At 43.9% G+C, this 27765-nt stretch overlaps 1 protein-coding gene across 1 annotated transcript in view; it reads left to right on the top strand.

Annotated features, from left to right (window-relative positions):
• Positions 1 to 27050, top strand: part of GSPT1 (G1 to S phase transition 1) — a 32384-nt gene extending 5334 nt beyond the window's left edge. Inside the window, exons 2-15 of the mRNA XM_077773348.1 lie at positions 7396 to 7440; positions 7549 to 7590; positions 8313 to 8540; positions 9534 to 9567; positions 12508 to 12585; positions 14804 to 14984; positions 15885 to 16039; positions 16408 to 16548; positions 17606 to 17699; positions 18716 to 18796; positions 22586 to 22759; positions 23605 to 23694; positions 23871 to 24039; positions 26562 to 27050. Of these exons, the coding sequence (XP_077629474.1) occupies positions 7569 to 7590; positions 8313 to 8540; positions 9534 to 9567; positions 12508 to 12585; positions 14804 to 14984; positions 15885 to 16039; positions 16408 to 16548; positions 17606 to 17699; positions 18716 to 18796; positions 22586 to 22759; positions 23605 to 23694; positions 23871 to 24039; positions 26562 to 26614 (1500 nt within the window). The 5' untranslated portion in view covers positions 7396 to 7440; positions 7549 to 7568 and the 3' untranslated portion in view covers positions 26615 to 27050. The remainder of the gene's footprint in view (positions 1 to 7395; positions 7441 to 7548; positions 7591 to 8312; positions 8541 to 9533; positions 9568 to 12507; positions 12586 to 14803; positions 14985 to 15884; positions 16040 to 16407; positions 16549 to 17605; positions 17700 to 18715; positions 18797 to 22585; positions 22760 to 23604; positions 23695 to 23870; positions 24040 to 26561) is intronic.
• Positions 27051 to 27765: the final 715 nt, after the last annotated feature.

Raw genomic sequence — 27765 nt, 5'->3', positions numbered from 1 at the left:
AGATATAGTTCACATGTACAGTTCCCCTTGTGTTTCTGTATTTTGTTAAGTTTGTTAGGAATTTGCTAGAGTAGAGCATTGGTTATCTTTTATTAATTGAAGGGTAGTTGATGCACCACGTTACACTAGTTTCGAGTGCACAGTGTGGTGGGCCCCTCAGCAGTCACCACACTGCCGTACCGTTGACTACGGTCCCGTGCTATGCCTGGCGTCCCCGTGAGCATCACTTTTCTTTTCACACCACTAGCTGTGGCTTTCGTATCAAGCAGCAGTGAGTCCGGCAGCTCTGGTGGCGTGTCTGTCGGGCCTGTTGATGTCGGATTGCGCCGTTCCGTGCACAGTTCTTAACAAATCCTTGGGAAGCAAGAATTTGGCCACTAGTTGAAGGTTCTTGATTGTTCTGAGGTCCTTAGCCTCCTTTTTTAACTGCAGTCATTGATTGGTACCAAAGCTGCTTACAAGTTGTGTCTTTGTTTTCAGTAGATTTTAACAAAGCATGGCTGGGCTGTAGATGTATTTGGTTTTTTCATAGATGGCTTTGTTTGTCTCGGTGCTCCCACTTGAACCAGATCCCCACCGTGATTCTACTTTCAAAGTGAGCAGAACGCTTAGGAAGGATTTTCTGAGCGTCTTTTGCTAGCCTGGCCCAAGAGTGGGGACAACAAATTTCGAACCACACGCTGACTTGGTAAAGGTATGTGCCTTCACTTGAAACAAAGTGCATACCTTAAATGTCAGTGGGGTGTTTCCTGCTTGACTATTTCTGGAGAGGTCCAGCAGGTTGCCGTGCTAGTGGTCTGTGGCCATTGCCTTTGGGTAGTTGATTTGGGTTGCATCTAGGTGCTTTCCTCTTATCTTTGTACCTGATTGGGGCTGTCTGAAATGGTTTTACTGGATGTATTTTAAGTATACCTCAAGTTGTTTTTGAAGTAGGTGGGATACAACTCATAGATGTGTGTTTGAGGGTTGTTTGAAAACCATAGTGGGATTTTACTCTCAGAGAGAGCCTGGTCTGGCCTTGCTTTAGGGACTAAATAAATAGGACCTTGGAATGTTAGGGCTGGACATGACCCGAGCAGTAATACGGTTGCCTTTTGGGTAAAGTACTAAACTGTTGATGGATAAAGAAATGAAGCCTAGAGATGCTAAGTGAATGCAAAAGGTCTCTCACAGCTGTAATGATTGGTTGATTCTGGAATCCACATTTGCTAACTGCTAGTTCAGTGCTCTCTGCACACACCCCACTGTTTAATAATGGGGTGGAGGCTGTTCCTACAGGTGATAGTACAGCCAGCATGGGTCTGTCTTCTTACTTGGGAATTTGCCTTCTGTTTCATTGTTAAGTTTTTGTAATTATTATGGGGCTCTGAAATGATTGTTGTAATAGTAAATTTACTGAGCGGTTACCATTTGCTTAATGTGCCCTTACCTTCATTCTACTCTCTTGAGGTATAGGTACTGTTAAAGCATCTTACTGGTAAAAAAGGCTCAGAGAAGCTAAATAAATTAGCAAAGTGACATCCATGAATAAATGGAGGAACTAGGATTAGAATCTAGGTCTGATTTCAAAGTTTATTCTAGGGGCACCTGGGTGGGTGGCCCTGTCGGTTAAGCGTCCGGCTTTGGCTCAGATCATGATCTCACCGTTTGTGGGTTTGAGCCCCACGTCAGGCTCTGTGCTGACAGCTTGGATCCTGGAGCCTGCTTTGGATTCTGGGTCTCCCTATCTCTCTGCTCCTCCCCGCTCATGTGAGCGCACGCTCTCGCTCTCTCTCAAAAATAAACAAACCTTAAAAAAAAAAGAAATAATACTTTGAAATTGCTTCTTTATACATTTTAAGAAATGATGACGTAACAGGATTTAATCAGCTCTGGTCACTGCTGTCTGTGACATCGTGGCTTGTCCAGAGTGCTCGATATCAAGGCAAAACCATGGACCTGTGCGTGTGTCCTGCGGGCTCTTGTGTCTGATGTCTGCCTTTCCTGGTTTCTGGCGCCTTCTCTGGGAGACCGTTTCCTCAGTGTGCAGTTTGGGTTAGACTGTGGTCGCCGGGGTGCTGGGGAATTTTGAGTTCCTTACTCAGACCGTACTTCAGCATCTCTTGAAAATTGTTTCTCTGAGCCCCCGTTCAAAAGTGGACACAGAGAAGATGGGCTGTACCCGGGGCCTTCCAGGGAATGTGGGACCTCTGCGCAGACTGAGGTGACAGGGCACAGGAAACCGGCCCCGTGGAGACCAAAGGGAAGCTGAGGTTAACTCGGTAGGATCAGCTGTATCTGGTCCGTTCAGGACGTGTGCTGTCCAGCCTGCGGGGACTGCGGGGGCAGAGAACGGATGCTCCGTGTTGCGGAACCGTCACTCCGGAAGTCTGCCCTGTCCTTGGGAACCAGATGGACACGTGCACGCACCTGTACTTGAAGGCAGGGTCCTAGCCTGGAAGGGCTTCACCAGGGATCATTAGCCTTCAGGTGGTGGGCTGGCCAGGGAGTGTGATAAAAGTGGGAGATCGGGGTGCCTGTGGGGCTCAGTCGGTTAAGCGTCCACTCTTGATTGTGGCTCAGGTCATGATCTCATGGTCCTGTGATCGAGCCCCACGTCGGGCTCTGCGCTGAGCTTGTGGAGCCCGCTCGGCATATTCTGTCTCTCTCCCCTCTCTCTGCCTCTCCCCTGCTCCCTCCCTTTCTCTCAAAAGTAAATATAAAAAAAATTTTTTTTTAAAGAAAAAGAAAACACGTAGCTTGAGTTAAAACATGGCTTTCAATCTACCATCTATCTGGCCTTGACTGACTTGTGCTGTACGATGAGCTAGCAAAGTAGAAGTCTATGTGTCGAAGTCCTTTGATCCATGATCATAGCTTAGTTATTCAGTTATATTATTGTATTTATTTTATTGATTGATTGATGATTGATGAGTTCCATGCCCAATGTGGGCCTTGAACTCATGACCCTGAGAACAGAGTTTCACACTCTATTGACCAGGCCACCCAGGCTCCCTCCATGATCAGATCTTTTAAAAATATATATATTCTCTTTAAAAATTAAGGCGAAATCTATGTAACATAAAATTAACCATTTTTTAAAAAAATGTTTATTGTTTTGAGAGAGAATGAGCAGGGGAGGGGCAGAGAGGGAGAGAGAATCCCAAGCAGGTTCCATGCTGTCAGTGAAGAGCCAGATGCAGGGTTTGAACTCAAAAGCTGTGGGATCATGACCTTAACTGAAATCAACAGTCAGGCACTTAACCAACTGAGCCACCCAGGTGCCCGGAAATTAACCATTTTAGAATGAATAGTTCAGCCAGTGTTATACAGCCATCTTTTCTGTCTAGTTCCAAGGCATTTGTGCCACCCCGGAAGGAGACCTGTACCCATTAAGCAGTCACTTCCTGGTCCCCTCTCTTCCTCCCAGCTTCTGACAACCACTGGCCTGCTTTCTGTCTCTATGCATTTACCTATTCTGAACATTTTACGTAAGTGAAATTGTACAACAGGTGATGATCTGTGTCTGACTTATTTCACCAAGGTCAAATTTTCTCTAGTGATTTTAAGATTCAGATTATCATCTGTGTTAAACTATAGGCAGTACTCTTGTGTGACAATATTCTGGTGAAATCTTTCATTTGTTTTCAAATTTGTGATAATATACCTAGTATCACAGCCAGTTCACTAATCTTCCTTTATCATAAATTATAGTATTACTTTTCCTTTTGATTTGGGGCATCGCAGTTTTACTCACTGATGCGCTCTGATAACTTTCCCCCTTTGTTAGAATTGTTCTTCTTTTGAACACTTGACCAGGGTATATTTCTGAACATGGAAACACCATTGGAAAATCTGAAACCGTGATTTTACTCCTCACTCCTTGGGAGGTTTACTGTTCTTTCACTAGCAGATATGAAGTGTGCTGGACTTGAGAAATCACGGTCATGTTTGCTAACCGTGAACAAATGACTTTGGGCCCAGTAGTAGTCTAAGCCCAGGCTCCTTAGTAGCCAGTAATGTCAGGAGGTGATACGCAGTATGAACATGATCTGAGTAGAATGAGCTGGAAAAGGTTGCCTGTAAGTGTGTGTGCGTGAGAAGACTGGGTACAAGTATATTGAGAAGTTAAAGTGTTTATTTTTTTATTTTTTTATTTTTTTTTATTTTTGAGAATGAGAGAGAGAACGAGTTGGGGAGGGGCAGAGAAAGAGGGAAATAGGATCCGAAGCAGGATCATGACATGAGCCGCAGTTGGACAGCAACCGACTGAGCCACCCAGGCGCCCCGAGAAGTTTAAATTTAAAAGAACATCTTGCTATATCTGATTATTCTGGTTCATTTTTCCAAAAATAATAGTTCACAAATGTCACTAGCATTGCCGTTATAATGTGATCCATATCTGAATGTGTGGAAAGCTTTTTTCCACCTTGGGAAAGTTGGGTCAACTTACATTGGGGGCCCTTTGATATCATCAGTGTACGTGTGAAGCACTGCATTGTTTTTGGTATGTGACTCTCTGTGCCCCGTAAGCTGTACAGACTTAAGGCACACATATGGCGAATGGAGGATGTAGTGAAAAGTAAAAGCAGGAGCACATTTTCAGGGTGCCGTGAGCTGCAGCCACGGAGGCCGTCCCGTGACTGGGCTCGCTGCCCCGAGATGCGCCTCACCCTCTTCTGCAGTGCTGGGGATGCGTTAGCCTGGGAGCCAGTGTGGGCCCGGGAAGTCAGGGGTGCGAACTGTGTGATGTTGTAAAGGTCAGCCACAGTTGGGGTGTCTTACTGCCTGACAGCAGATCCCACCGTCCCTTTCCTGCCTTGCTGACTCAGTTTACTTGCACTGAGTGATTTTTCAGCAGGGGCTCTTTGACGAAGGCAAGTTGGTACTTGCCTAACTTGGAAAAGCCTAGTGGGATTTGTCNGAGTCAGCACATGGGAGCTTGTTAGAAATCAGGCGGAGGTAATGTGGCCCCATCTCCAGCTGCCTGTGTATGCGTGAGCCTTTATGGCCAGTCTGGCCCACGTTTGATACTCAGTCGCGCTGGCTGATAGGGTTGAGTTTGTTCTCGTGCATGTTCGGGGGTAGAGACTCACACGTTGAGTATCTGCTTGGTGCCAGGAGTTATTTAATAGACACCGGACAAATGTATTCCCTTGTTTATTCCTGTCAGGTGGGTGGCATGTCCTGTCCCTAATTCCAATGAAATAACTGCATCGCACAGCTTCAGGTGACAGGCCAGTACAGGAAGCGGGGGTCGGCTCAGTGCTCGCCTCTCTGTCCCCTCCAGCGCTCGGGGGGCATAAGGATGTGATTCCCTTAGCACTGCCTGGCTTTCTCTCAAAATGGAGCAATTTGTCCTTTACGCTACCCATAAACTTTTCTTTGAAATGGAAAATGAAGAAAGGTTAATCTGTATTATATCTGAAGTATAATTCCTGTTCCCTTCAAGTGATTTTTTTTTTCTTATTTTCTGTTAATATGTTGCTAATCACGTAGGCTGGGGTCACCGTAGACCTTTCACTCTTCCTCCTTCTGTTAGATGAAGCCTCTGTTATCTTTGCACTCACCCCTCCTCCCCAGTCGTACTCTCACTTGTTCACGTGTCGTGTTTTCCTGAGGTGGTGGTGGTGGTCCTCCTGGCAGGGGTGTTCTTTCCCTCCCTTATCATCTCTGTGCTACCCTGATCTTCCCAGGTGACACTCAGCATGTCACTTCCTCCTCGGAAAAGGTTGGTTGCCCTTTACCTTTCAGGAACAGGAAATTACTTCCTTAAACACTTCATGTTACTGAAGATTGGGCCCAAAACTTTTTTTTTTTAATTTTTTTTTAACGTTTTATTTATTTCCGAGAGAGAGAGAGACATTATGAGCAGGGGAGAGTCAGAGAGAGAGGGAGACACAGAATCTGAAACAGGCTCCAGGCTCTGAGCCAGCTGTCAGCACAGAGCCCGACACGGGGCTCGAACCCACGGACCGTGAGATCATGACCTGAGCCGAAGTCGGATGCTTAGTCGACTGAGCCACTCAGGCGCCCCGGGCCCGAAATTTTCTTGGCTTATAGGTGTTCTGGCGGTGATTTTAACTATGAGCTTTGCAGTTTATGAACACCTTACTCTTTATTGATTGGTGTGCAGAATTCGGGTGGCTTCAAATTCTCTGATACCTTTGGTATCTTGGAGATTTTTTGAAGCAAGGGCACTTTGATACTGGGGTATCATTTAGATATAAAAAATAAACTTACAGATTTGGGTGTCAGTGTAGATTTCTCCTCCACCTCTTCCGCTGATGTCATAAGTAGATTTGTAGTGTGACAGCTGTAGAAATGGGATTGTGGTTTGATCTCAGAATTCTAATACAGGACAAAACTGGCATTGTAATCACCTTTTCTGAGGCGTTGTAAGGGATCATTTGCATTTCAAGGACTTTATGTTACTGTCCTTTTCATTTTATTGATATCAAATAGAATTGATTCAAAGACCTTGAGGAGAACACAGGTGATTATAGAATCTTAAATAGAGCTAATCATAGACTTCTTGGGCTGCAGCTTCCAGGAGAGTCTAGAGAAATAATGGATATTGGTTAGGCAAAATCTGATTAATTTGATCAGCACTGGGTTGCACATTGCTTTTATAATACCTTTGAAGGAAAAGTTGTATGAAACAAATTGAGAGAATAATTACGCCTTTAAGAATATGTTTCAGTTAATGAAAATGTTTTAAAATTGTCCATAATCAGATTTTTATTTTATTTTATTCTATTTATTTTTAAAAATTTTTTAATGTTTTATTTATTTTGAGAGAGAGAGAGCGAGACAGCGTGAGCAGAGGAGGGTCAGAGAGAGAGGAAGGTACAGAATCCGAAACAGGCTCCAGGCTCTGAGCTGGCTGTCAGCACAGAGCCTGACATGGGGCTCAAACCCACAAATCGTGAGATCATGACCTGAGCTGAAGCCAGACGCTTAACCTACTGAGCCACCCAGGCACCCCAATCAGTAGAAAAAGATTATTTATTTATTACTATTTGTTGTTTTATTTTTGTGAGAGAGAGAGAGAGACAGAGACAGAGCACCAGCGGGGGAGGAGCAGAGAAAGAGGGAGACACAGAATTCAAAGCAGGCTCCAGGCTCTGAGCTGTCAGCACAGAGCCCGACGTGGGGCTCAAACTCATGAACCATGAGATCATGACCTGGGCTGATGTGATGTTGGCCGCTTAACAGACTGAGCCACCCAGGTGCCCCTTAAAGATTTTTTTTAAAAAGAGACTTCTAGTTTGAACACCTGGGATGGTGGCTGTTGGTTTACGTTATTGAGGTTTTTGTTGGGAACTGAAATTCTGTTTTTACTGTGTCTTGAAAGATAAACACAAATGGATGCATAGGGCTTAATTTTTAATAGAACTTGTTTCTATTAAACAGCACCCGCGGAACCTTTTCAAGAGGAACAGTCGTTGCTATGTGAAGGTAATTTTCTATGCTCGAGCCTTTGAATGTTTAACTGAGAAAACGTTAAGTTGTCTATGATGTGTACAATTGTTTTGTAAATGTGTTATATCTCAATTTCTTGTCTAGGTTCAAATTCAGCTGTTAGCATGGAACTTTCAGAACCTGTTGGTAAGAAAATTTTTGACTGTATTAATACAGCAATATGAAACCCTCTAACTCTCAAGATAGAAAGTACAAATGTAAGCGTTAGGGTTATTGCAATGCCTCCATTTAAACCTGACATTGAGTCTCTGCTGTTGGGATTTAGAGAGCCGGGCTAGCTGGACGGCAGCTGCCTGCAGACAGGCGCCTAAGAGCGGAGGGCAAGAGCGCACAAGTCAGGTTAAGGACTTGGGCTTGTTGCATTTCCTTTGTGAAGTTTCCTTCCCTTATGTAACTTTCTTACTGTTAAGGGTGTCCTGTTCCCAAGGAGATCAACCAAGTTGATGCTAAAGTTCTTGTGGAGGAAAAGGCAGAGCCCTCGTAAATCCTGTGTTCTGATTTTAAACTCTGCTCCTTGCCCTCTGTCAGGGTCCTCTGACCCTGGGATGACTGGGCTGTTAGGAATGGTACATCTCCGGTTTTTGTCCTGTGTGTCCTTATGGAAATGAAGCTTCGTGAAGATCGCAGTCGCTCGTAGTCTCTGATGTCAGCTTTGGTGTCAGCAGTGGGACCAGGCTTGAAAGCCGTCATCCCTTTCTTTTGTGAAAGATTTCCTTCCTTACGTTTCACTAGGAATTAGGAAATGGAACTAAATATGCAAAGATCCTTTAGCTGTTTGAAGACATCTGTGTTTTAGAGTACAGGCTGTATGTCTTTTTCAGAGTACTAAGTTAACTGTCTCATTTCAGTAGAAAATGGGGAGACAGAGATGTCCCCAGAAGAATCATGGGAGCACAAAGAAGAAATCAGCGAAGCGGAGCCGGGAGATGGTTCCTTGGGAGATGGAAGACCCCCGGAGGAGACCACCCAAGAAATGATGGAGGAAGAGGAGGAAATACCCAAACCTAAATCTGTGGTTGCGCCCCCAGGGGCTCCCAAAAAAGAGCATGTGAACGTCGTGTTCATTGGGCACGTAGGTAAGTTGCCCTCGTAGCAGTGAAAGAAATGACTGGCCATTGGATGCATCCAACAGCTACTTGGAGATGCTTAGTGAATCTGAACTGAGTTCATCTGAAACAGTTTTTAGTTTTAACTCATTAGGGTTTTGCTTTTTTTTTTTAGCTGGCAACAAACTGCCGGCACTTTGTTTTTGAAGGTTGGGCAGAGAAATAATGTTGTAATTATGGAAGCAGGACGAAAATCAGCCTCCGTATATTTGTGTGTGATTCACACTGATGGCGGCCAAGTGTGCTGTGACACTTACACATTAATATACCCCAGAAAACGTGCTTACGGGTTTGGGCAACTTCGGTTAGTTTGTTTATTTTATGGGCTTCATCTAACCTCGATAGTTTAATTTTGTCTGACTAGGAAATTAATTTGAAGTGACTTCGAGATGCTTGTCAGGTTGCTGGTTTAGCACAAAACGAAACCCTGTTTAATTGGCTCAGACATTCCCTGACCGTCTGACTTGATCCCTCGAATTGTGAGAAAACATAGAACTATGTGTTTTTTGTTTCCCTTTATTTTTGCTTCCTCCTGAATATAATGCTACCCCATGCTATTTTCGTAGCAAGAACTCCTCTGAAATTTGTAAAGGAACACCTGTATTTGCTAAAATAAGCAAAAGGCAGGCTACCGAAATGTAGTGCACAACTCCTTGGCTACTTCTGCTCTCCCCTGAGGGTCCCTTGGGTAATTTATATTCTGTTGCTGCTGTGCTCTGAGCTGAAGGTCATAGAGCAGCCTGTTCAAATTCTTCTTTATCAGTAAAGTCGTTCTACATTCTTTACCAGCAGTACATCGTTGTTGAGCTGGGAGGGGTCTTAGCTTCATTCGCAACCGAGATTATGTACATAGATGTGCTAAGTGGTACCCTTAGTTGTGTTAGTGTATATAGTAGGCTTTGTTTTATTATTTTTTTTCTTACACCGTGGTTTGCATATTATTCATGATATTGTTACTTTCAGATGCTGGCAAGTCCACCATTGGAGGACAGATAATGTAAGTCTACATTTGTTGTTAAATAATAGAGTTAACTTGATTGAAGGAATTTTGGGCATTGCGAACATACCAGTCAAGTGAGGGAGATCAAACAGACCACCTGAAAAAGTTCGAAAGACATTACCTGTAAGGAAAGCTGATGTTAATTAAGATGAAATTTCTGCAATGTGATCATTGTTAGTATTTTCTACATTTTTTAAAATGTTTATATTTGAGATAGGCATATAAATATAAATAAATTTATATTTATATATGCTTGAGCAGGGGAGGGGCAGAGAGACGGAGACAGAATCTGAAGCAGGCTCCAGGTTCTGAGCTGCGAGCTGTCAGCACAGAGCCCCACACAGGACCCGAACCCACGAGCAGCAAGATCAAGACCTGAGCTGAAGTCAGACACTTAACTGACTGAGCCACTCAGGCGCCCCATTGTTAGGGATTTTAGGCCTTCCCTAGAATTCTTTTGTTATCACTGTCAGATTCTCATGGAACTTTAACTAAACGTATTTCTGAAAGCTGCGTTTTAGATTTTTTTAAAAATCAGAACTAAAATATACTCCTGGATTATAGGAAATCTTAGTTTGCTTTGAATATAATTTTCTTGGGAATAATCAAAACCAGCACTTGAATCTGGTATGTGGGGGGAACCCGTTTTTCCCATATCCATCAGCTCTTAAATCCAACGTGCATCACTCAGACACGTGTTCTCGCTAACATGCTAAGGTAACTTGTTATCACATATAGAAGCTATGTAAGGATGAGTGCACTGTGCTTGACCTTCACAATATATTCTAGTATCAACAGTTTTCTAAAGTTTATTTTGAGAGAGAGTGAGTGAGCATGAGTCGGGAGGGGGCAGACAGAAGGAGAGAGAGAATCCCAAGAAGGTTCTGTGCTGTCAGTGCTGAGCCTGACCTGGGGCTCTCTCTTACGAACCAGGATATCATTACTGGGGCCGAAACCAAGAGTCAGACACTTAACTGATTGAGGCACCCAGGCGCCCCTGAAAACATTTTTTTTTTATTAAAAGGTCTTACAGTTTTGGGGGACCTGGCTGGTTCTGTTCGTGGAGCATGTGACTCCTTTTTTCTTTTCTTTTTCTTCCTTTTTGTTTTTAAATTTCTTAAGAGCATTCAACTCTTGATCTCAGGGTCTGGAGATCGAGATTATTATTATCTTTTTAATCCCTTCTAAATTAGACCCCTTTTCTTTAAACTGTACCATCCATCAGAGGATCTTGGGGGCATATCTTCACTGTTAAGTAATCGTGTTGGTAGTCTTGGCCAACTACCAAAAATTTCTGCAGCAGACCTTGGAATAGGGTATTCAATAGAGATCCTTAAGGCTATCAGTAGATGGAAGTGTTGGGCCCATTTGATTTTGTGTTTTTGTTTTTAAAAATTTTTTTTAACGTTTATTTATTTTTGAAAGAGAGACAGAACATGAGCGGGACGTGGGGGGCAGAGAGAGAGGGAGACACAGAACCTGAAGCAGGCTCCAGGCTCCAAGCTATCAGCACAGAGCCCCATGCGCGGCTCTAACTCACAAACTGCAGGATCATGACCGGAGCCGAAATTGTCCGCTTAGCCAACTGAGCCACCCAGGCGCCCCTGATTTTGTGTTTTAGGAGAATGTATATTTTTTGCTTATGGGCTATCATTTTCACGGATAGGATTCTGTGCTCAACTGGTTAGGAGCGTGCACCATAGATGACTGCAGAGGACACAGAGATGAGAGAGCTCGAACAAGAAGCCTTGTTTGGATTGGGTCAAGGGAAGCAGTCCAGTATTACTAAGAAATAGCTTAAAAATTATAATCTTACTTTGACAATATTAAGTATTAAATATTGACATGATTAATAAGACTGAACTGCCTGAGCAACACTGTTGGAATTATTTTCCTTCATGTAGTATTTCTGTTTGCCCTTTAGAAATTTATTCGGAAATAATTTTAGACTTAAAGAAAGGTTACAGGAACAGCATCGAGTTCCCATACCCCTTTCCTGCCGCCTACCCTATAGCGTTACCGTGTTCAGTAACCATAGTACAGTCATTAAACTGGGATGTTCACATTGGTTCAGTACTATAAACCGTGGCTCTTGAATTTTACCAGTTTCTCCACACGTGGCGTTTTTCGGTTCTAGAATTCTGCGCTGCCTTTAGATGTCCCATCCTCCGGTTTTCCATCTTGGTCTTCTCCAGCTTGTGACATTGCCTCATTCTGGTCTTCCCTGACTTCCTCATTTGAAGGGTGCTACTTACGACCTTCTTCAGTTTGGGTTCAACTGATACTTTTTCACCTTTAGATCGCGGCTATGTATTTGGGCAAGACTATCACACAAGGATGTGTGTTTGCTCTTTTAAGAGCATCCTGTCCGGGGTACCTCATGTCAGTGTTCAATGGGTTTTTTGTTTGTTTTTTTTTTAAATTATTATTATTTTTTTTTTGTTTACTTTTGTTTATTTTAGAGAGAGCATGAGCAGGGGGCGGGGGAAGGGCAGAGAGAGGGAGAAAATCCCAAGCATACTCCTTCCTCAGTGTGGAGCCTGATGTGGGGCTGGATCCCACATCCCTGGGATTATGACCTGAGTGGAAAACACGAGGGGGACACTTAACCGACTGAGCCACCCAGGCACCTGTCAGTGTGTTTTCTTTACTACTGGTGGTATCAGCCAGGATTACAGGCTCTCGTGCTGTCTGTCTGGATTCCCTGCTGTGAAGTTATTATTTTTCCCCTTTATCTGTGGGGAGATAACTTGAGACTCTGTAAATACCTTTTCCTCTGAAACGTTCCAGGAGTTGAGCATCCATCAGTGGCTCCTTTATTTTAAAATAGCTGTTTTCTGGAGTCAAAATTCCCCTAAAGAGCTTCAGAGTTTCCCTAAAGTGCACCGAGTAGTTGGTGAGTGGTGAAGTGTTTACTTCTTGTTTCTCTGATTTCAGGTATTTGACTGGAATGGTTGACAAGAGGACACTTGAGAAATATGAAAGAGAAGCTAAAGAAAAGAACAGAGAAACCTGGTATAGTAAACTTTGACGGCACTATAAATTACTTCTAAGGAAACGCTGCCTACTCAGTGCCTCTGTCGTCTACTATGATACAAGCGTACGGGGTCTGAGCTGGTGTCCCGACAAAGGAGAGGTGTCCTGTCCCCTCGCACTGCACAGTAGATCAGCCCCTGACGACTCTGGCGCCGCACAGGGAATCTGGGAACACCCAAGTGTCAGTCACAGACGCAGGATAAATTCCAAGCCATCCATCTGGCGGGTCGTTACCTAACCGCCAAAACATTGCATTTATCAAATCTGTAATAACTCGAAGTAGAGCTTAGGTTACAGTGGGATTTGGGGGAAAAGCAGGTGACATGATAGTGGTTAGGATGTGGTCAGTAACAATGTAAATAAATCCTGGAAAGAAAAAAGTGGACACAATTATTGACAGTGGTTGCCTTTGAGAGATGAGAGAAAAGGTCAGGTTTTTTTTCCTAATCTTACCTTTCTTGTAAAAGTTCAGATTTATCTGGGACATTCATGGTTTTTGTTCTGTTTGTTTTTGTTTTTTTTTTTTTTAATTGTTTTGCTCTGTATTAAGGGGAAAGATCCTTACCAATGTTTTGTTTTTTTAATTTTTTTTAATGTTTTATTTATTTCTAGGAGAGAGAGAGAGACAGGGTGAGCAGGGGAGGGTCAGAGAGAGAGGGAGTCACAGACTCTGAAACAGGCTCCAGACTCTGAGCTGGCAGTCAGCACAGAGCCCGACGCGGGGCTCGAACCCATGAACCGCGAGATCATGACCTAAGTGAAAGTCGGACGCTTAACTGACTAAGCCACCCCAATGTTATACTAAAGCCCCAACTAAGCCCCAACCAATGTTATACTAAAAAATGGATGATATACTACAAAATATAGATGATGAGTTCATCTAAATTAACTCCTACTATTACAAATGCTTTGAACTTACATAAATCGTTTTCACATGGCAAAGAGGTACCGAAATGATTTTTAGCAGGTAATCATTGCTCCCGGATGGTAGTTAGTGGCTTCTGCTTTTGAAAAATGTCCCTCAATAGTGTTTTTTTGTGTTATTCTTCGTGCCAGCTGATTGTAGAAACCCACAGTGATACTGGCATTGATCCTAAGTAGTCTTTCTGTGTAGTCAGCTTGTGTTCATAAATACTGTTTGCTTATAGAATATATATACTGGTTTTCCCCTGTATATCCAAGAGTAGAATGTTCCATTCAAATCTTTTGTAAGCCAATGGCCTAAAGCAAAGAAGCAGTTGTCATCAGTTTCCCTGGAAAACATTTGTTGAGCCTTCCCAGACCCAAAGAGGAACCTCTCTGGCTTTTCTGATACCTCGGGACAAAATAAATGGAGCCCCCGCGCAGATGCGCAGGCACAGGTCAAAGCTGTGACCGCCTGCCGCAGAGACGCCTGGGGAAGGAGCGTGTGGCGCCGCGCCGCCTCCATCACAGTTTGCTGCAGAACGAACGCTGAACGCTGTTTTTGCCTTTCACCTTTTTTTGTGAAAAAAAATTTTAAAAATCCTCTTCGAATATCTTTCAGTTTGTAAACACAGGTACTAAATGTAGGTCTTTTGTGAAAGCGAAGTGGCCTAACAGGAACTTTCAAAAATCAGGGAATACCTGTAATTGACTAGATATTTGTAAAACCTCAAAGTGTTTGAATCACAATAATACAAGTTTTAGTCTATTACTTTTCATTTCTACCCAGTTTTCTTCATGTGATTTTTTTTTTTTTTTTTTTTCAGAGCAGGGATGGGGGTACAAGTGAGCAAGGGGCAGAGAGAGAGAGAGAGAATCCCAGGAGGGGCAGAAGGAGAGACTGGGAGGAGAGCAGGAGGGAGAGGGAGAGAGAAGGGGAGCTCGAGCTCACCCTGTGTGGGACTCAGACTTAGAAACCAGGAGATTGTGACCTGAGCCGAAGTAGATGCGAGTGACTGAGCCACCCAGGCGCCCCATGAATTTTTCTCTAAGATTTTTAAAAAAGTTTTAAGTAATCTCAACACCCAGCCGTGGGGCTCCAACTCACAACCCCGAGATCAAGAATTGCATGACCCACCAGCCGAGCCAGCCGGATGCCCCTGCGCTGTTCACGATTCAAACGTTGTGTGCTGGACGTGAGGCGGACGTCCTTGTCACACCTTTAGCAGTAGGAGAATATTGTAGAAACTCCTACGTTCTTAGCAGTATTTCTCTTCTTGTAAAATTATTTCAGGTACTTGTCTTGGGCCTTAGACACAAATCAGGAAGAACGAGACAAGGGTAAAACAGTCGAAGTGGGCCGTGCCTATTTTGAAACGGAAAAGAAGCATTTCACGATTCTGGATGCCCCTGGCCACAAGAGTTTTGTCCCAAATATGATTGGTGGTGCTTCTCAAGCTGATTTGGCTGTTCTGGTAAGAAAGACCTTTCTGGTTCACCTGTGTATTTGTTGGTTTTGTTTTGTTTTGTTTTCTGATGGAAAGAAACTTTTTTAAAAATTTTAATGTTTATTTATTTTTGAGAGAAAGACACAGAGTGAGAGACAGATGTGTGAGCAGGGGAGGGGCAGAGAGAGGGAGACACAGAATCCGAAGCAGGTTCCAGGCTCTGTGCTGTCAGCACAGAGCCCATTGCGGGGCTCGAACCCACGAATCCCGGGATCATGACCTGAGCTGAAGTCAGACGCTTAACTGACTGAGCTGCCCAGGCGCCCCTCGCCTGTGTATTTGCTAGCAGCCCCACTGCAGTGCGAAGTGCTTGATTTTACCCTCTAACAGCTAGAACGCAGGTTGCAGTGAGCTGTAGCATACGGTGACAGGTGTCACTTTTGTCTCTCCCGCTCTCAAGTAGTCTTTGTCATTGGGTTCACTTAGGCAAACACATTCCATCTTGTCTCTGCCGTTGCTGTTATCCATGACCGTGTCAGAACTTAGTGTCGGTTCAGCGCCACGCCCGATCCGTTCTGTACATTCCCTGTGTGCGGCGGGTCTGCAACTCAGGAAGAAATTATCTGTTTCTTCAAGGCCTTCAGGCATTTTGCAGGGTTGTCCGCTTTGTCAGCGTGCTGGCCCGAAGTCACATGCAGGTGACTTTGCAAATTACAATGGCATGTGAGATTTTGGAAAATTGGAGGATCGGAAGAAACTTTAAGCCATTTAGATGTGCTGTTCAAAAGCACCCATGTTATATAGCTCATTCACTGTGATTTTCTTGCAAAAAGCTTCTATAAAACTGAGAGGAAAGACTTTTCCGCTGCTCGGAGGGTACACCTGAATGGGAAAGGTAAGCGTAAACTATTGGATTTCTTGGAATAGGTCATCTCTGCTAGGAAAGGAGAGTTTGAAACTGGATTTGAAAAAGGCGGACAGACGAGAGAACACGCGATGTTGGCAAAGACGGCGGGTGTGAAACACTTGATCGTGCTTATTAACAAGATGGATGACCCCACGGTGAACTGGAGCAGCGAGAGGTGAGCTTCGCTGTTTTGCTGCTACGTGCTGTGTCCCCCTGCGGTTTTTCCAAAACCTTAATTTGTTGGGGGCTCCTGGGGGGCCCAGTTGGTTAAATGTCCAACTTCGGCTCAGGTCATGATCTCATGGTTTGTGAGTTCGAGCCCCGTATCGGGCTCTGTGCTGACAGCTCAGAGCCTGGAGCCTATTTTGGATTCTGTGTCCCCTCTCTCTGTTCCTCCCCTGCTCGTGTGCGCTCGCTCGCTTGCTCTCTTTCTCTCAAAACTATAAATAAAAATTGAAAATTTTTAAACCTTAATTTGTTTCATAATGAAACTAGAGTTCACTTGTTTTATATTATAATGGGGTTATTTATAAATGTTCACAGGTATGAAGAATGTAAAGAGAAGCTAGTGCCATTTTTGAAAAAAGTTGGCTTCAATCCCAAAAAGGACATTCACTTCATGCCCTGCTCAGGACTCACTGGAGCAAATCTTAAAGAGCAATCAGATTTCTGCCCTTGGTACACGTAAGTAACCTTTTCCTTCTTTTCAGGAAAAGTTTATATCTTCATAAGTAATTTCAGAAAATACTTTCTCTAACTGTGGCTTTAAAAATACCATGACCTTCGCTGAATTTGTCATCGTGTTGTCTTCTTCTAAGTGAGTTGGGAGGGTTCCTTCCGTACTGGGTAGAAGTCCTTTATCAGGTAAATGATGTGCACATATTTTCTCCTCTGTCTTGTCTTTTCACTTTCCTGATGGTGTCCTTTGAAGCACAAAAGATTTGAATTTTTATGAAATCCAGTCTGTTTTCTCTTCTGGTTGTGCTTTTGGGGACACCGTTAGGACACCCTTGCCTCACAGGCACGGACACTGCGCCCCTCTTTTCTTCGAAGCCTGCCTCAGTTTTCGCTCTTTCAGTTACATGTCTGTCTGCTGCGTTTTGGGTTAATTTTTTCGTTACGTAAAGTCTTGATTACTGAGCTTTTGTAAGTTTTCAAATTGGGAAGTGTGATTCTTTGAATTTTATTATTATTTTTTTCCCCAAGATGGTTTTGACTATTCTGGGTCCCTTGAATTTCTATATGAACATTAAGATCAGATTGTCATCTTATCCCAGAAGGCAGCTGGGATGTTCAGGGGGAATTGCACTGAATCTGTAGATCAGTCTGGGGACCATTGCTATCTTGGCAGTATTAAGACTCCCAGTTGATACACTGTAGTGTTAAAGGGGAAATGATTTTATGGAATCCTAATTTCAGAGCTGGAGAAGTCCATAAAAATTAAGTAGCAGAAAGAAAGCCAATTATTACAAAATGTAGGCCATTTGCTATAAAATATTTTCTAAGTCTTAAGTTTATGATGAAGCTTTTTTTATTATATCTCTAGAGCTATTTTGTTATATTTTTATTTTTCTGAGGAATGGAGGAGATGGACTGGGTAATAAATTGGTTTAATGAGAGAGTACGTGGGTAGAATGGAAGTATTATTAGAACTGTTTTGTAGAAGGTTACAGTCTTGTAACTTCTTAAAATTCTTGGTACTTATGTTGATTCTTTTTAATGGATGTTACTCTGTTTTCAGTGGTTTGCCATTTATTCCGTATCTGGATAATTTGCCAAACTTCAATAGATCAGTTGATGGACCAATCAGGCTGCCAATTGTGGATAAGTACAAGGTACCCCGAATGTTCAAGAAATTGGGTTTTATGGGAGGTGAAGTCATCGTTTTGTGTTTTAAGTTACAAAATAACCATGATAATAAAAAACATAGCATAGTTGTCTCTTTTTTAGTTTTTTAACATTTGTTTATTTTTTGAGAGAGCGAGTGAGTGCGCATGAGTGGGGGAGGGGCAGAGAGCGGGAGACAACAGAATCCGAAGCAGGCTCTAGGCTCTGAGCTGTCAGCACAGAGCCCGATGTGGGGCTCAAACCCACGAGCTGTGAGATCATGACCTGAGCCGAAGTCGGGGGCTTAACCATCTGAGCCACCCAGGCACCCCTAGGTGTCTTCCTTAATGGCCATATGTTGTTCAGTGATCTAGATGGGTCGCAGTTTAATCAGCCAGCCTAGTTTATTTAAGCAGTTCCCCAGTGAGCCAGTAATCATTTTGTAGAGAGAAAGTCATACAAGTAAAAACTGCTGGAGGCAGAGGACTTACACATTACCGTTGATGGACACGGGCCAGTAGCCTTCCGAACGCCAGCAGCAGTATGGGAATGCAGGTCGCACCGCAGCCTCACCAACACGCTTTTCACCATTTCTCAGTATGTGATGCTTTGCCCTCCTCAAATACTTGATTCTTCCACTAGCTCCATGCTATGTTTTTTGAACGAGTATTTTTCTAATTTTACACACGAGGGAGCAGGCTCAGAGTTGAGAGAGAATCTGAATGAATTTCAGCAAAATAATTCATATCTTCAGATGTATAATTCGGTGCTGTTTCCATTACCACGCTTTTTTTAGCTGGCAGGCGTACTTACTAGTATTCTGATCGTACATGTGCCGATGACAAACAATATGGAGTATTTGTTACATGTGCTGTGTTTAAGGTTAATCCTAAGCCTTCTGCCACTTGAGCTGAAGATTTTCTTGTATGAGTAAGCCCCATAAGATTTCACTTTGGGTTGTTGAATTGTCGTAGAGTAGTAATAAAAGTTTGCATCTCAATTTTCTGATTTCAAATCGAAACAGGACATGGGCACCGTGGTCCTGGGAAAGCTGGAATCAGGGTCTATCTGTAAAGGCCAGCAGCTTGTGATGATGCCGAACAAGGTAAGAATTAGTAATGCTCTTACTTGCGTTTTGTCCTGAAAATGTTAGCAAGGCGCTAGAACTTTTAAAAACAATGTAGGGATTTCTGTTAACAGAAAACTTTTAAAATCCAGGATTACATTTTATTAATGTCAAGTACACAATTTACTCCAGGGTAAGTGGTGTGTGTCACAGGGACGCAGTGACAAATGGGGAGGGCCAGCATTAGCCCCGTGTTAGAGCCGAAAGGTGTATCAAGAGAGTGTTGCCTTCTATCTTTCACAAGAGCCACGTAGAGGCCTGCAGTGGATAAGTGACCTGTTGCTGTTAACACGTGACCTCAGCGAGCGGGCCAGGGATGAAAAGTCAAGTTTAATCATGGTTTCATTGGCCTTTTTTTTTTTCTTGTATGTAGTTATGTTGGATACTGTAAAATAACGTGTCCAATCTGTGCTCCTCACCTATTTTAGAGAAGAGGATTTGCCTTTACCATAAATGAGTCTTGTCAGAATTCTTTCTTCCTACCTTTTTGTAATCTGTTCACTGTTGGAGAGGGTTTCATTAAAACACGCAGAATCCCCGTGAACTCTTCCTTTGTGTGATTTCTGACTGCTTGGTTGCTGATGACGACACACACGTAACTAAGGAACTCTCTTACCTGCTTCCCAGAGCGGCCTTCTCCCAGCTCCAAAGGCGCTGTGTAGGAAGGTAGACTTTAGCCATCAGAACCTCCAAATAGGGGTTTTGTTAGTCTAAGGGAGAATGTCTTCATGCTCATTTTAGGCTCAGTGAATTAGGGAAAGGATCCCTTGTCACTGTAATGTTTAGGTATAATTGGCACCTTACACACTGTACTTTGAGGTTTCTTGAGACCTTATGCATCGGAGACTGGAGTAGCCTATCCTGGTCTCTTGTTATTTTACTAAGGTATTTATCACCGCAATTGAATGCTGGTGACAGTGAATGAAAATGGAGCTCATTGTGGATCTACAGAGCAGGCACAGAAGTAGTTTGGTCGTGGTGATGGAAGGCAGATTGATTGGTGGTTCCAAGAGGCAAGGGGACAGAATGGGGAGTGACTGTTTAGTGAGGGGCACAGTTTCCTTTTGGAGTGATGAAGATGTTCTGGAACTAGATGCTGGTGACGGGTGTACAGTATTGCGAGATGCCGACTGGCCGCCACCGAGTTGTACAATGTCAAATGGTTGAAAGAGGTAAATTTCATGAGTTTTGTACCACAACAGGAAGAGAAGTACAATCCACTGTCCTCACGTGAAGTAGTGCCCGGCTGTGGCTGTAGGTGAGGGGTCCTGGTGGACTCGTTAGAGCCGTGCTGATGACCGGGCGGGTCTCTGTAGCAGAGCCTGTGGGTTAGGCAAGCCTCAAAAACTCACTTCACTTTAGTACTGCTGAGTCTCTGTGGAACAGAGTTAGATATTTTAAAGGACGCAGATGCCTGACTATCTTACATTAAAAAATTAATGGGCAGGTAACCTACAAAACGGGAGAAAGTAATTGTATATCATAAATCTGATAAGGGGTTAAATCCAGAATATTCAAGAACTCCAGGGGTGCCTGGCTGGCTCAGTTGGTTGAGCGTCAGGTTGTGATCCCAGGGTCATGGGATCCAGCCCCAGGTCGGGTTCTGCACTGAGTATGGAGCCTGCTTAAGATTCTCTCTCTCTCTCTCCCTCTGCTCCCTCCCTTGTTCACACCCTGTCTCTCAAAATTAAAAAACAAACAACTCAACAACAACAAAATAAAATAACCCAAGTCAAAAATGAGCAAGGAACTTAAGCATGTCTGAAGAAGATGGTCAGCAAGCACATGAAAGAGATCTCCAGGTCTCTAATCGTTAGGGGAAGGCACGTCAGGACCACAGCAAGATGGCACCTCATCCCCGTCAGGGTGGCTGCTGTCAAAGCCCAAACTAGCAGATTTTGGGGAGGATGTGGAGAAACTGGAGAACCTTTGTATGCTGTTGGTAAGAACTGAAAAGTGCACAGCAGCTGTGGAAAAACATGTTTCCTCAGAATTTTAAAGATCGATTAATTGTATGATCCAGCAGCTTTTCTGACGCATGCTTACAACATGGCTGAACCTCAGGGGTGTTGTGTGACGTGAACAGAGCCTGTCACAAAGAGATAAATAATGTAAAGTTCCACTTACGCGGGGTCCTTAGAGCAGGAAAAAAAAAGGCAAATCCTTTCTTTTTTCTTTTTTGTGAGAGTGAGCACAAGTGGGGGAGGGGCCAAGAGAGGCACAGAGGGGCCTCTGCAGGGACAGGCTGACAGCAGCAAGGCCAGCGTGGGGCCGAGATCATGACTCTACCTGAAGTCAGGTACGTGACTGACTGAGCCACCCAGGCGCCCCTTACTACCTTTTGTAAGCCAGGTGAATTTGTTGGCATCTGTCTTCATTTTTTTTTTTTAATGTTTTATTTATTTCTGAGAGAGAGAGACAGCGTGAGCAGGGGAGGGTCAGAGAGAGAGGGAGACACAGAATCCGAAGCAGGCTCCAGGCTTTGAGCTGTCAGCACAGAGCCCAACGCGGGGCTCGAACCCACGAACCATGAGATCATGACCTGAGCCAAACCAGACGCTTAACTGACTGAGCCACCCAGGTGTCCCATTTTTGACGCTGTGGATCGATTTAAAGACGAGACGGGCTCCATCGCGTTGAGCCATAGGAGGCCGTGTTTGGGAGACGGATTGTTGTGCTGGCTTGTTGGACGGGAGGTAGCGAGCAGCACTTGTTAGTGTGCCTTCGCTGGGCCTGCTGGTCTCTGCCCCTTTGTCCTGGTACCGGCAAGAACGTAGCTAATCAGTCTGGCGCTGTTTCACTTCTTGGAGTGAATTCAGACGGCTATCGAAACGGTATAAGCTGCCTTTTGGGAAAAGAGGGCGCTCTGGGTTGAGGGAGGGGAGAGACCGCGGGAGTCGCCCAGGCAGCGGTCTGGAGGGTTCGCCGCCGTCATGAGGCTGTCTGGTCCTGAGGCCTGTTATTTCGTTCTGTGGTACGTGTTTTAAAAATACGAATTCTTTCCAAGGGCAGAAACGGAGTACAATAAGGCAGTGTTCCTGGGTATTGCTTTTCACACTTTCTCCCATCTGTATGCTGTTTTAGAGTAACTGGTAAAAGCTATAAATTTTACCATTCGTGACATTTGGTATGTCCACAGCTGTCCCCACTCTTAAGTTCCAGAACATGTTCGGCATCCCAGAAGGAACCCTGTACCCATTAGTCAATATATAAGTGTGTATATGTGTGTGTGCATGTATGTGTGTGTATGTGTGTGTGTATTTAATGTTTATTTTTTTTTTGAGAGAGAGCTGGGGAGGGGCACAGAGAGAGGGAGGCCGAGGATTCTAACAGGCTCCGCATTGATAGCATAGAGCCCGAGGAGAGCTCGAACTCATGAATCATGAGATCGTGACCTGAGCCGAAGTCAGATGCCCAACTGAGCCACCAAGGTGCCCCTAGTCAATATTCTTTTAAAGCTTAATTGTTCAAGAAACTTTGGAGAAGTACAGTCTTCAGATGTTCGGGGTTGAGAGTTAGTAGAAGCGGTATCCATTGAAATCCTAGAGTTTAAGCATCATCATAAAAATGACATTCGTAAAATTAAAATCCAGATGTTAGATTTAATGTTAATAAGCGTCTTGGCTAATCTGCAACTGCAGAAAAATGTGACTTGTGGGGCTTAGAGTGACTGGTCAGATCGTGTTACATTCTGCCGTGCAGTGGATGTGTCCAAAAACCTCCCATTTTGGGTTTATATGTATGTGTGTGTGTGTTTTTTTTTTTAAGCACAACGTGGAAGTTCTTGGAATCCTTTCCGATGATGTAGAAACTGACTCTGTAGCCCCAGGTGAAAACCTCAAGATCCGACTGAAAGGCATTGAAGAGGAGGAGATTCTTCCGGGATTCATACTTTGTGATCCTAATAATCTTTGTCATTCTGGACGCACGTTTGATGCCCAGGTAGACTAGTTATTGGGATTGTCTTCGCAGCTTCTACGCTCCGTATGAAATTAGAATGTAAACACCCTTTGTCCTGATGGTTGGTAACACGCCGTTGCATGTAGGAGGGGGGCTGAAATAGAGGAGGGCGTCCATACGGGTCAAAGCGACTGTGATGTCTGTCACACACACCAGGTCTTCCAAGAGGTGGCCCTCGGAAGTTCCTGTTTACTTTTTGATCTCCTGTTGACAATAAGTATTGGTACTCACATTCTGCTCAGAGTGTCTTTCCCTGTAAGGGGAGCACAGTTGCCTTGGCGATGAGGCTGTGTCTGTCTGTTCAGAGTAAGTAACTTTCCAGACAGGAAAACACAGTTTCTCCATGTTATTAGCCACCTGACCTCCCCCCAAGGATGACAGAGTATGATTGGGGTAGCCCACCGAATTTTCGAGTTCCGTCACAAGCTCTGATCACTAGTCAGGTTAGGTTTGGTTGCCGGAGACCAGGTTGTCTACCTTTACTGGGCCTGAGTCTTTGAGAAGTGGGTACAACTATGGGATGTTCACAGCCGGAATGAAACAAAAGAGAACTAGCTGTCAGTGGCAGTGATTTCCTTCCTTCCTTGGGGAGAATGGAGGGCAGGCTTCTTAGAAGGGAGAACTTGCCTGTGGGCTTCTCAGGTCAGGGTTTGGCCTAGATCGGTAGGGGAAGGATCTCCTGACCCAGCACTTCTGACTCAAAAATAAGTCAAGTCGGTGTCCTGCTGAGGCGCTGATTTCCGCGTTCCCGTGGTACGAGGTGGCTCTGTAGAACGTTCAGCTCCTTTTCACCCCAGGGATAAAGATGTGGGTTGTTCTGTTTGCAGATAGTGATCATAGAGCACAAGTCCATCATCTGCCCGGGCTATAACGCGGTGCTGCACATTCACACCTGTATCGAGGAAGTCGAAATCACAGTGAGTCGTCATTCCCCGGTCACTGTGAGAACGGGGGGTGTTGTTGGTGTGTGTGTTGGAAGACTGTCTCCTCTTGATCATTTCTGATCGGCAACAGCGAGGCACATTTATCTGTACTCCTTGTCTTAAAGGTTCTTTTATTCGGCATTATTGTGACGACCTTTCTTCTTGGACAGGCCTTAATTTGCTTGGTAGACAAAAAATCAGGAGAAAAAAGTAAGACCCGACCCCGTTTTGTGAAACAAGATCAAGTTTGCATTGCTCGCTTGAGGACAGCGGGAACCATCTGCCTGGAGACCTTCAAAGACTTCCCTCAGATGGGGCGCTTCACCTTACGAGATGAGGGTAAGCCTGCACGCGGGGTCTGGTCGTGCCCCCGGGATGCGCAGCTTTTCCGTCTGAGTGCCGCGCGCGTCAGGAGGTCCCAGAAACCTTGGGTGCGTGATTTGTAATATATTCCGATGACAAATGTATTATGGGGTGAGTGACTTGAACGGCAGAGAGAGTCAGCCGTGCATTTTAGTGGCGTGCTGTAGATGTAAGAATCTTAATTTTGAGATTTTGCAAGGAGTAGGCTGTGAGAGTTATTTTATTCACGAAATAAGATGTTCTGTGACAAAATCCTTTGTACTGTGAGTGATTGAAGCCCATCCTGGAGGGCTCGACCCCGGAAGGCAAGTTTTTGCCATACAGGCCTCTGAGGTAACACCTAGTCCTTTCTGTGCTCAGGACACATTTTACAATCAAGTATGATAAGCATTCACTACACTGATGGCGGGGAGGGAGGAGAATAAAAGGGATACAGAAATTGGTGGCCTCTTAGCACCGAATTTTTGCCGCAGTTTATTAATTTTTTAAATTGTTTTTCATATAGTTTATTTATTTTTATTTATTTAAATATATTTATTTATTAAACAGAGCATGAGTGGGGGAGGGGCAGAGAGAGGGGGAGACAGAGAATCTAAAACAGGCTCCAGGCTCTGAGCTGTCACCACAGAGCCTGATGCGGGGCTCGAACCCACGAACCGTGAGATCTGACCTGAGCCAAAGTTGGACGCTTATATGACTGAGCCACTCAGGCTCCCCCTTTATCTTATTTTTTTTTTTAATGTTTTATTTTTTTCTGAGAGAGAGAGGCAGCGTGAGTAGGGGAGAGTCAGAGAAGGAAATACAGAATCCAAAGCAGGTTCCAGGCTCTGAGCTAGCTGTCAGCACAGGGCCTGATGCGGGACTCGAACCCATCAACTGTGAGATCACGACCTGAGCTGAAGTCGGATGCTTAACCCACTGAGCCACCCAGGCGCCCCTTTTACCACAGTTTAATAGTGTTTTTTATGTGACAGTGCATATCCATTTCTGCCTACTTCTGAGCGCATCCGAATAGCTGTGCTTTTCCGGTCTGTGGCCCTGCAAGTCTTTGGTAGCATGAAAACACAGTGACTCTTAGTAAATGTCTCCCTGTGGCTTACTAGTACTTCTAACTTACGTACTGAGTTTAAGACAGCGGAAAACTTTACCTAAAGCATGTGGCGCAGCTGAAATGCAGAATCAGCAGCCAGTCGGTCCCGGTTCTGTTGGACAGAAGGCCGTGTGTCCGCTGCAGGTCAGCAGCTGCAAGGGGCCCGGGGAGCATGCCGGCGATCAGTTCCTGAACCTTCCTTCAGAGGAATCTGTATGGAGAGTGTCTCCATTTTATTTTTATTTTAAAGTCTGTATCTAGGAATTCGTGAAACCCGTCACACTGGGTTTGTCCTGTTCGCGTAACAAAATGAGAATCTTAGTTGCCAATTAGAACCTGATAAAAACCAGTGGCCAGAAGAAATTAATCTAGCAAAAATGTTTAACCCCAGGCTTATTTGTTTTCCTAAGGAGGTGCTTGGCTTTTAGGATTTTCACATGACCTGAAGGCATTTGTACCTCTTAAAATAGGACTGAGAACCCCTATTAACAGCTTTATTGAGAGAATTTATATACCTTGAAATTGACTTGTTTTCAGTGTACAACTTGATGAGGTTTTGTAGGTTTACAAGGTGTATAGTCATCACCCCATTCTCATTTTAGAGTATTTACAGCATCTTAAAAACAAAAAACCCTTATACCTGTTTACAGCCACTTGCTATTCTTATCCCACGCCACCCACAGGTCTTTCTCCCTTTGCCTTATTAGGACATGCCATGTAAATAGAATCGTACAGTTTGTGGTCTTTAGTGTCTAGTTTATTTCACTTGGCATGTTTTTTTTTTGTTTTTTTAAAAAAAATTTTTTTTTAATGTTTTATTTACTTCTAGGAGAGAGAGAGAGAGAGAGAGAGACAGCGTGAGCAGGGAGGGTCAGAGAGAGAGGGAGTCACAGACTCTGAAACAGGCTCCAGGTTCTGAGCTGGCAGTCAGCACAGAGCCCGACGCGGGGCTCGAACCCACCAACCGCGAGATCATGACCTAAGCGAAAGTCGGACACTTAACCAACTAAGCCACCCAGGCGCCCCTCACTTGGCATGTTTTTGAGGTTCAACTGTGTTACAACATGGATTCTATGTAATTCTTTGCTTTCTATTGCCAAATAGCATTCCGTGGTATAAGCCCTCCACATTTTTCTTGTCCGAGCTTGGGTTTGTGATACAGGAAGTGTCGTTTCTTTTCAGCTTCCCCGCCCTCTTTCCAAAGACCCACTTACGAAGACAACCTCGTCAGAAATCACACCTTTGATGGGAAAGCTGGTCCATTAGTAATTTGCATTGTGAAAAATCATTGTATGGTTTAAAATAATAAGCTTTAATACCTCATATAGCTCTGCTGTTAACTACTGAAAAGGGTTTTTGTTTCTGTTTTTTTTTTGTTTTTTTTTGTTTTTTTTAATTTCATTTCTAGGTAAAACCATTGCAATTGGAAAAGTTCTGAAACTGGTTCCAGAGAAAGACTAAGCATTTTCTTGATGACCCTGCACAAGTACTGTGAGGAAAATTGACTGCAAAAGCCTACTTCACACCGCCTTCTCTTATTTTCTGCCCATTGACAAACTTCTCCCCATATTTTGCAAAGACGAAATTCACAGCAAAGTCCACATAATGTCAGCTTTCTCATATTGAGAGCTCTGCTATGCCACTGTTGAATTTTCCCCCAGACTTTTTTCCTTCCCCTCCCAAACTCTGCTTCCTTGGACAGACTTGGCAATAGCTTTGTAAGTGATGTGGACATAATTGCCTACAATAATGACAACTTACAGAAATTTTTTTATTTTTCATCTCCCCCTTAGATCTACTTAGTCTTTTTTCCCCAGGCAGATCATTCTGAGTGTGCGAGTGTGTGTGCACATGTTACAGAGACAACTACCATGTTAATAAAATATTCAATTTGAAATCCTTTTCGGTATTTGAATTGCTTTTGAATAATGTTTTATATCTGGATGTAACATTGTTGCATTGGCTTTTTAACTTACCAAGTAATTGAGTACCTTTTATTACTTGGACTTTTCTAAACGGCTTCCCTTATCCACTACTCTAAACGAGGCATTTACAGACAACAATGTTCATGTTTGTATCAAAGGAAAGAACTCGCCGGACCACTCCTTTTGATGGTTCATGCAGACCTACAGTGAAACACCTTTATGCAGCCGTGACCCGGCTTTTGTAGGTCTGTCCGTTTCGTTCCACCCGTTGGTATTTTAACACGATTTCTTTAAACACAGTATGTTGTTTTAAAGTAAAAGAACAGCATACTGTCGTTTTTATACGGAAAGCATACTGAAATTGTACCCCTACGGAAAATTCCATTCACTCGTTAAATTAGTGGAATTTGCAATAAAGACCGCATGTTGAGACCTGGCGAAAATGCCTCCTTTAGTATTTATAAGAGCTGCATGCGTCCAGTATGAAAACCTGTATCAATTGCAAGTGCCAGTACTACAAATTACTCCGTTCACGATTTGTATCAGTACTTTAAAGGCTGGATGCTCCTTGCTGATTAAAGAGGTGTGTCTCATCCAGCAACTAAACGAACACATACTTAGAACCGTCCGAATCTGCACAGACAGAAGTTAACAGTAATAAGTGGAATCAAGCACAGTATCGACGTT

This window comes from Crocuta crocuta, unplaced genomic scaffold, assembly GCF_008692635.1.
Source record: "Crocuta crocuta isolate KB4526 unplaced genomic scaffold, BGI_CrCroc_1.0 scaffold16, whole genome shotgun sequence".
Lineage (NCBI taxonomy): Eukaryota > Metazoa > Chordata > Mammalia > Carnivora > Hyaenidae > Crocuta > Crocuta crocuta.
Note: the sequence above shows the minus strand (reverse complement) of the source record. Positions and strands in the feature narration are given on the sequence as shown.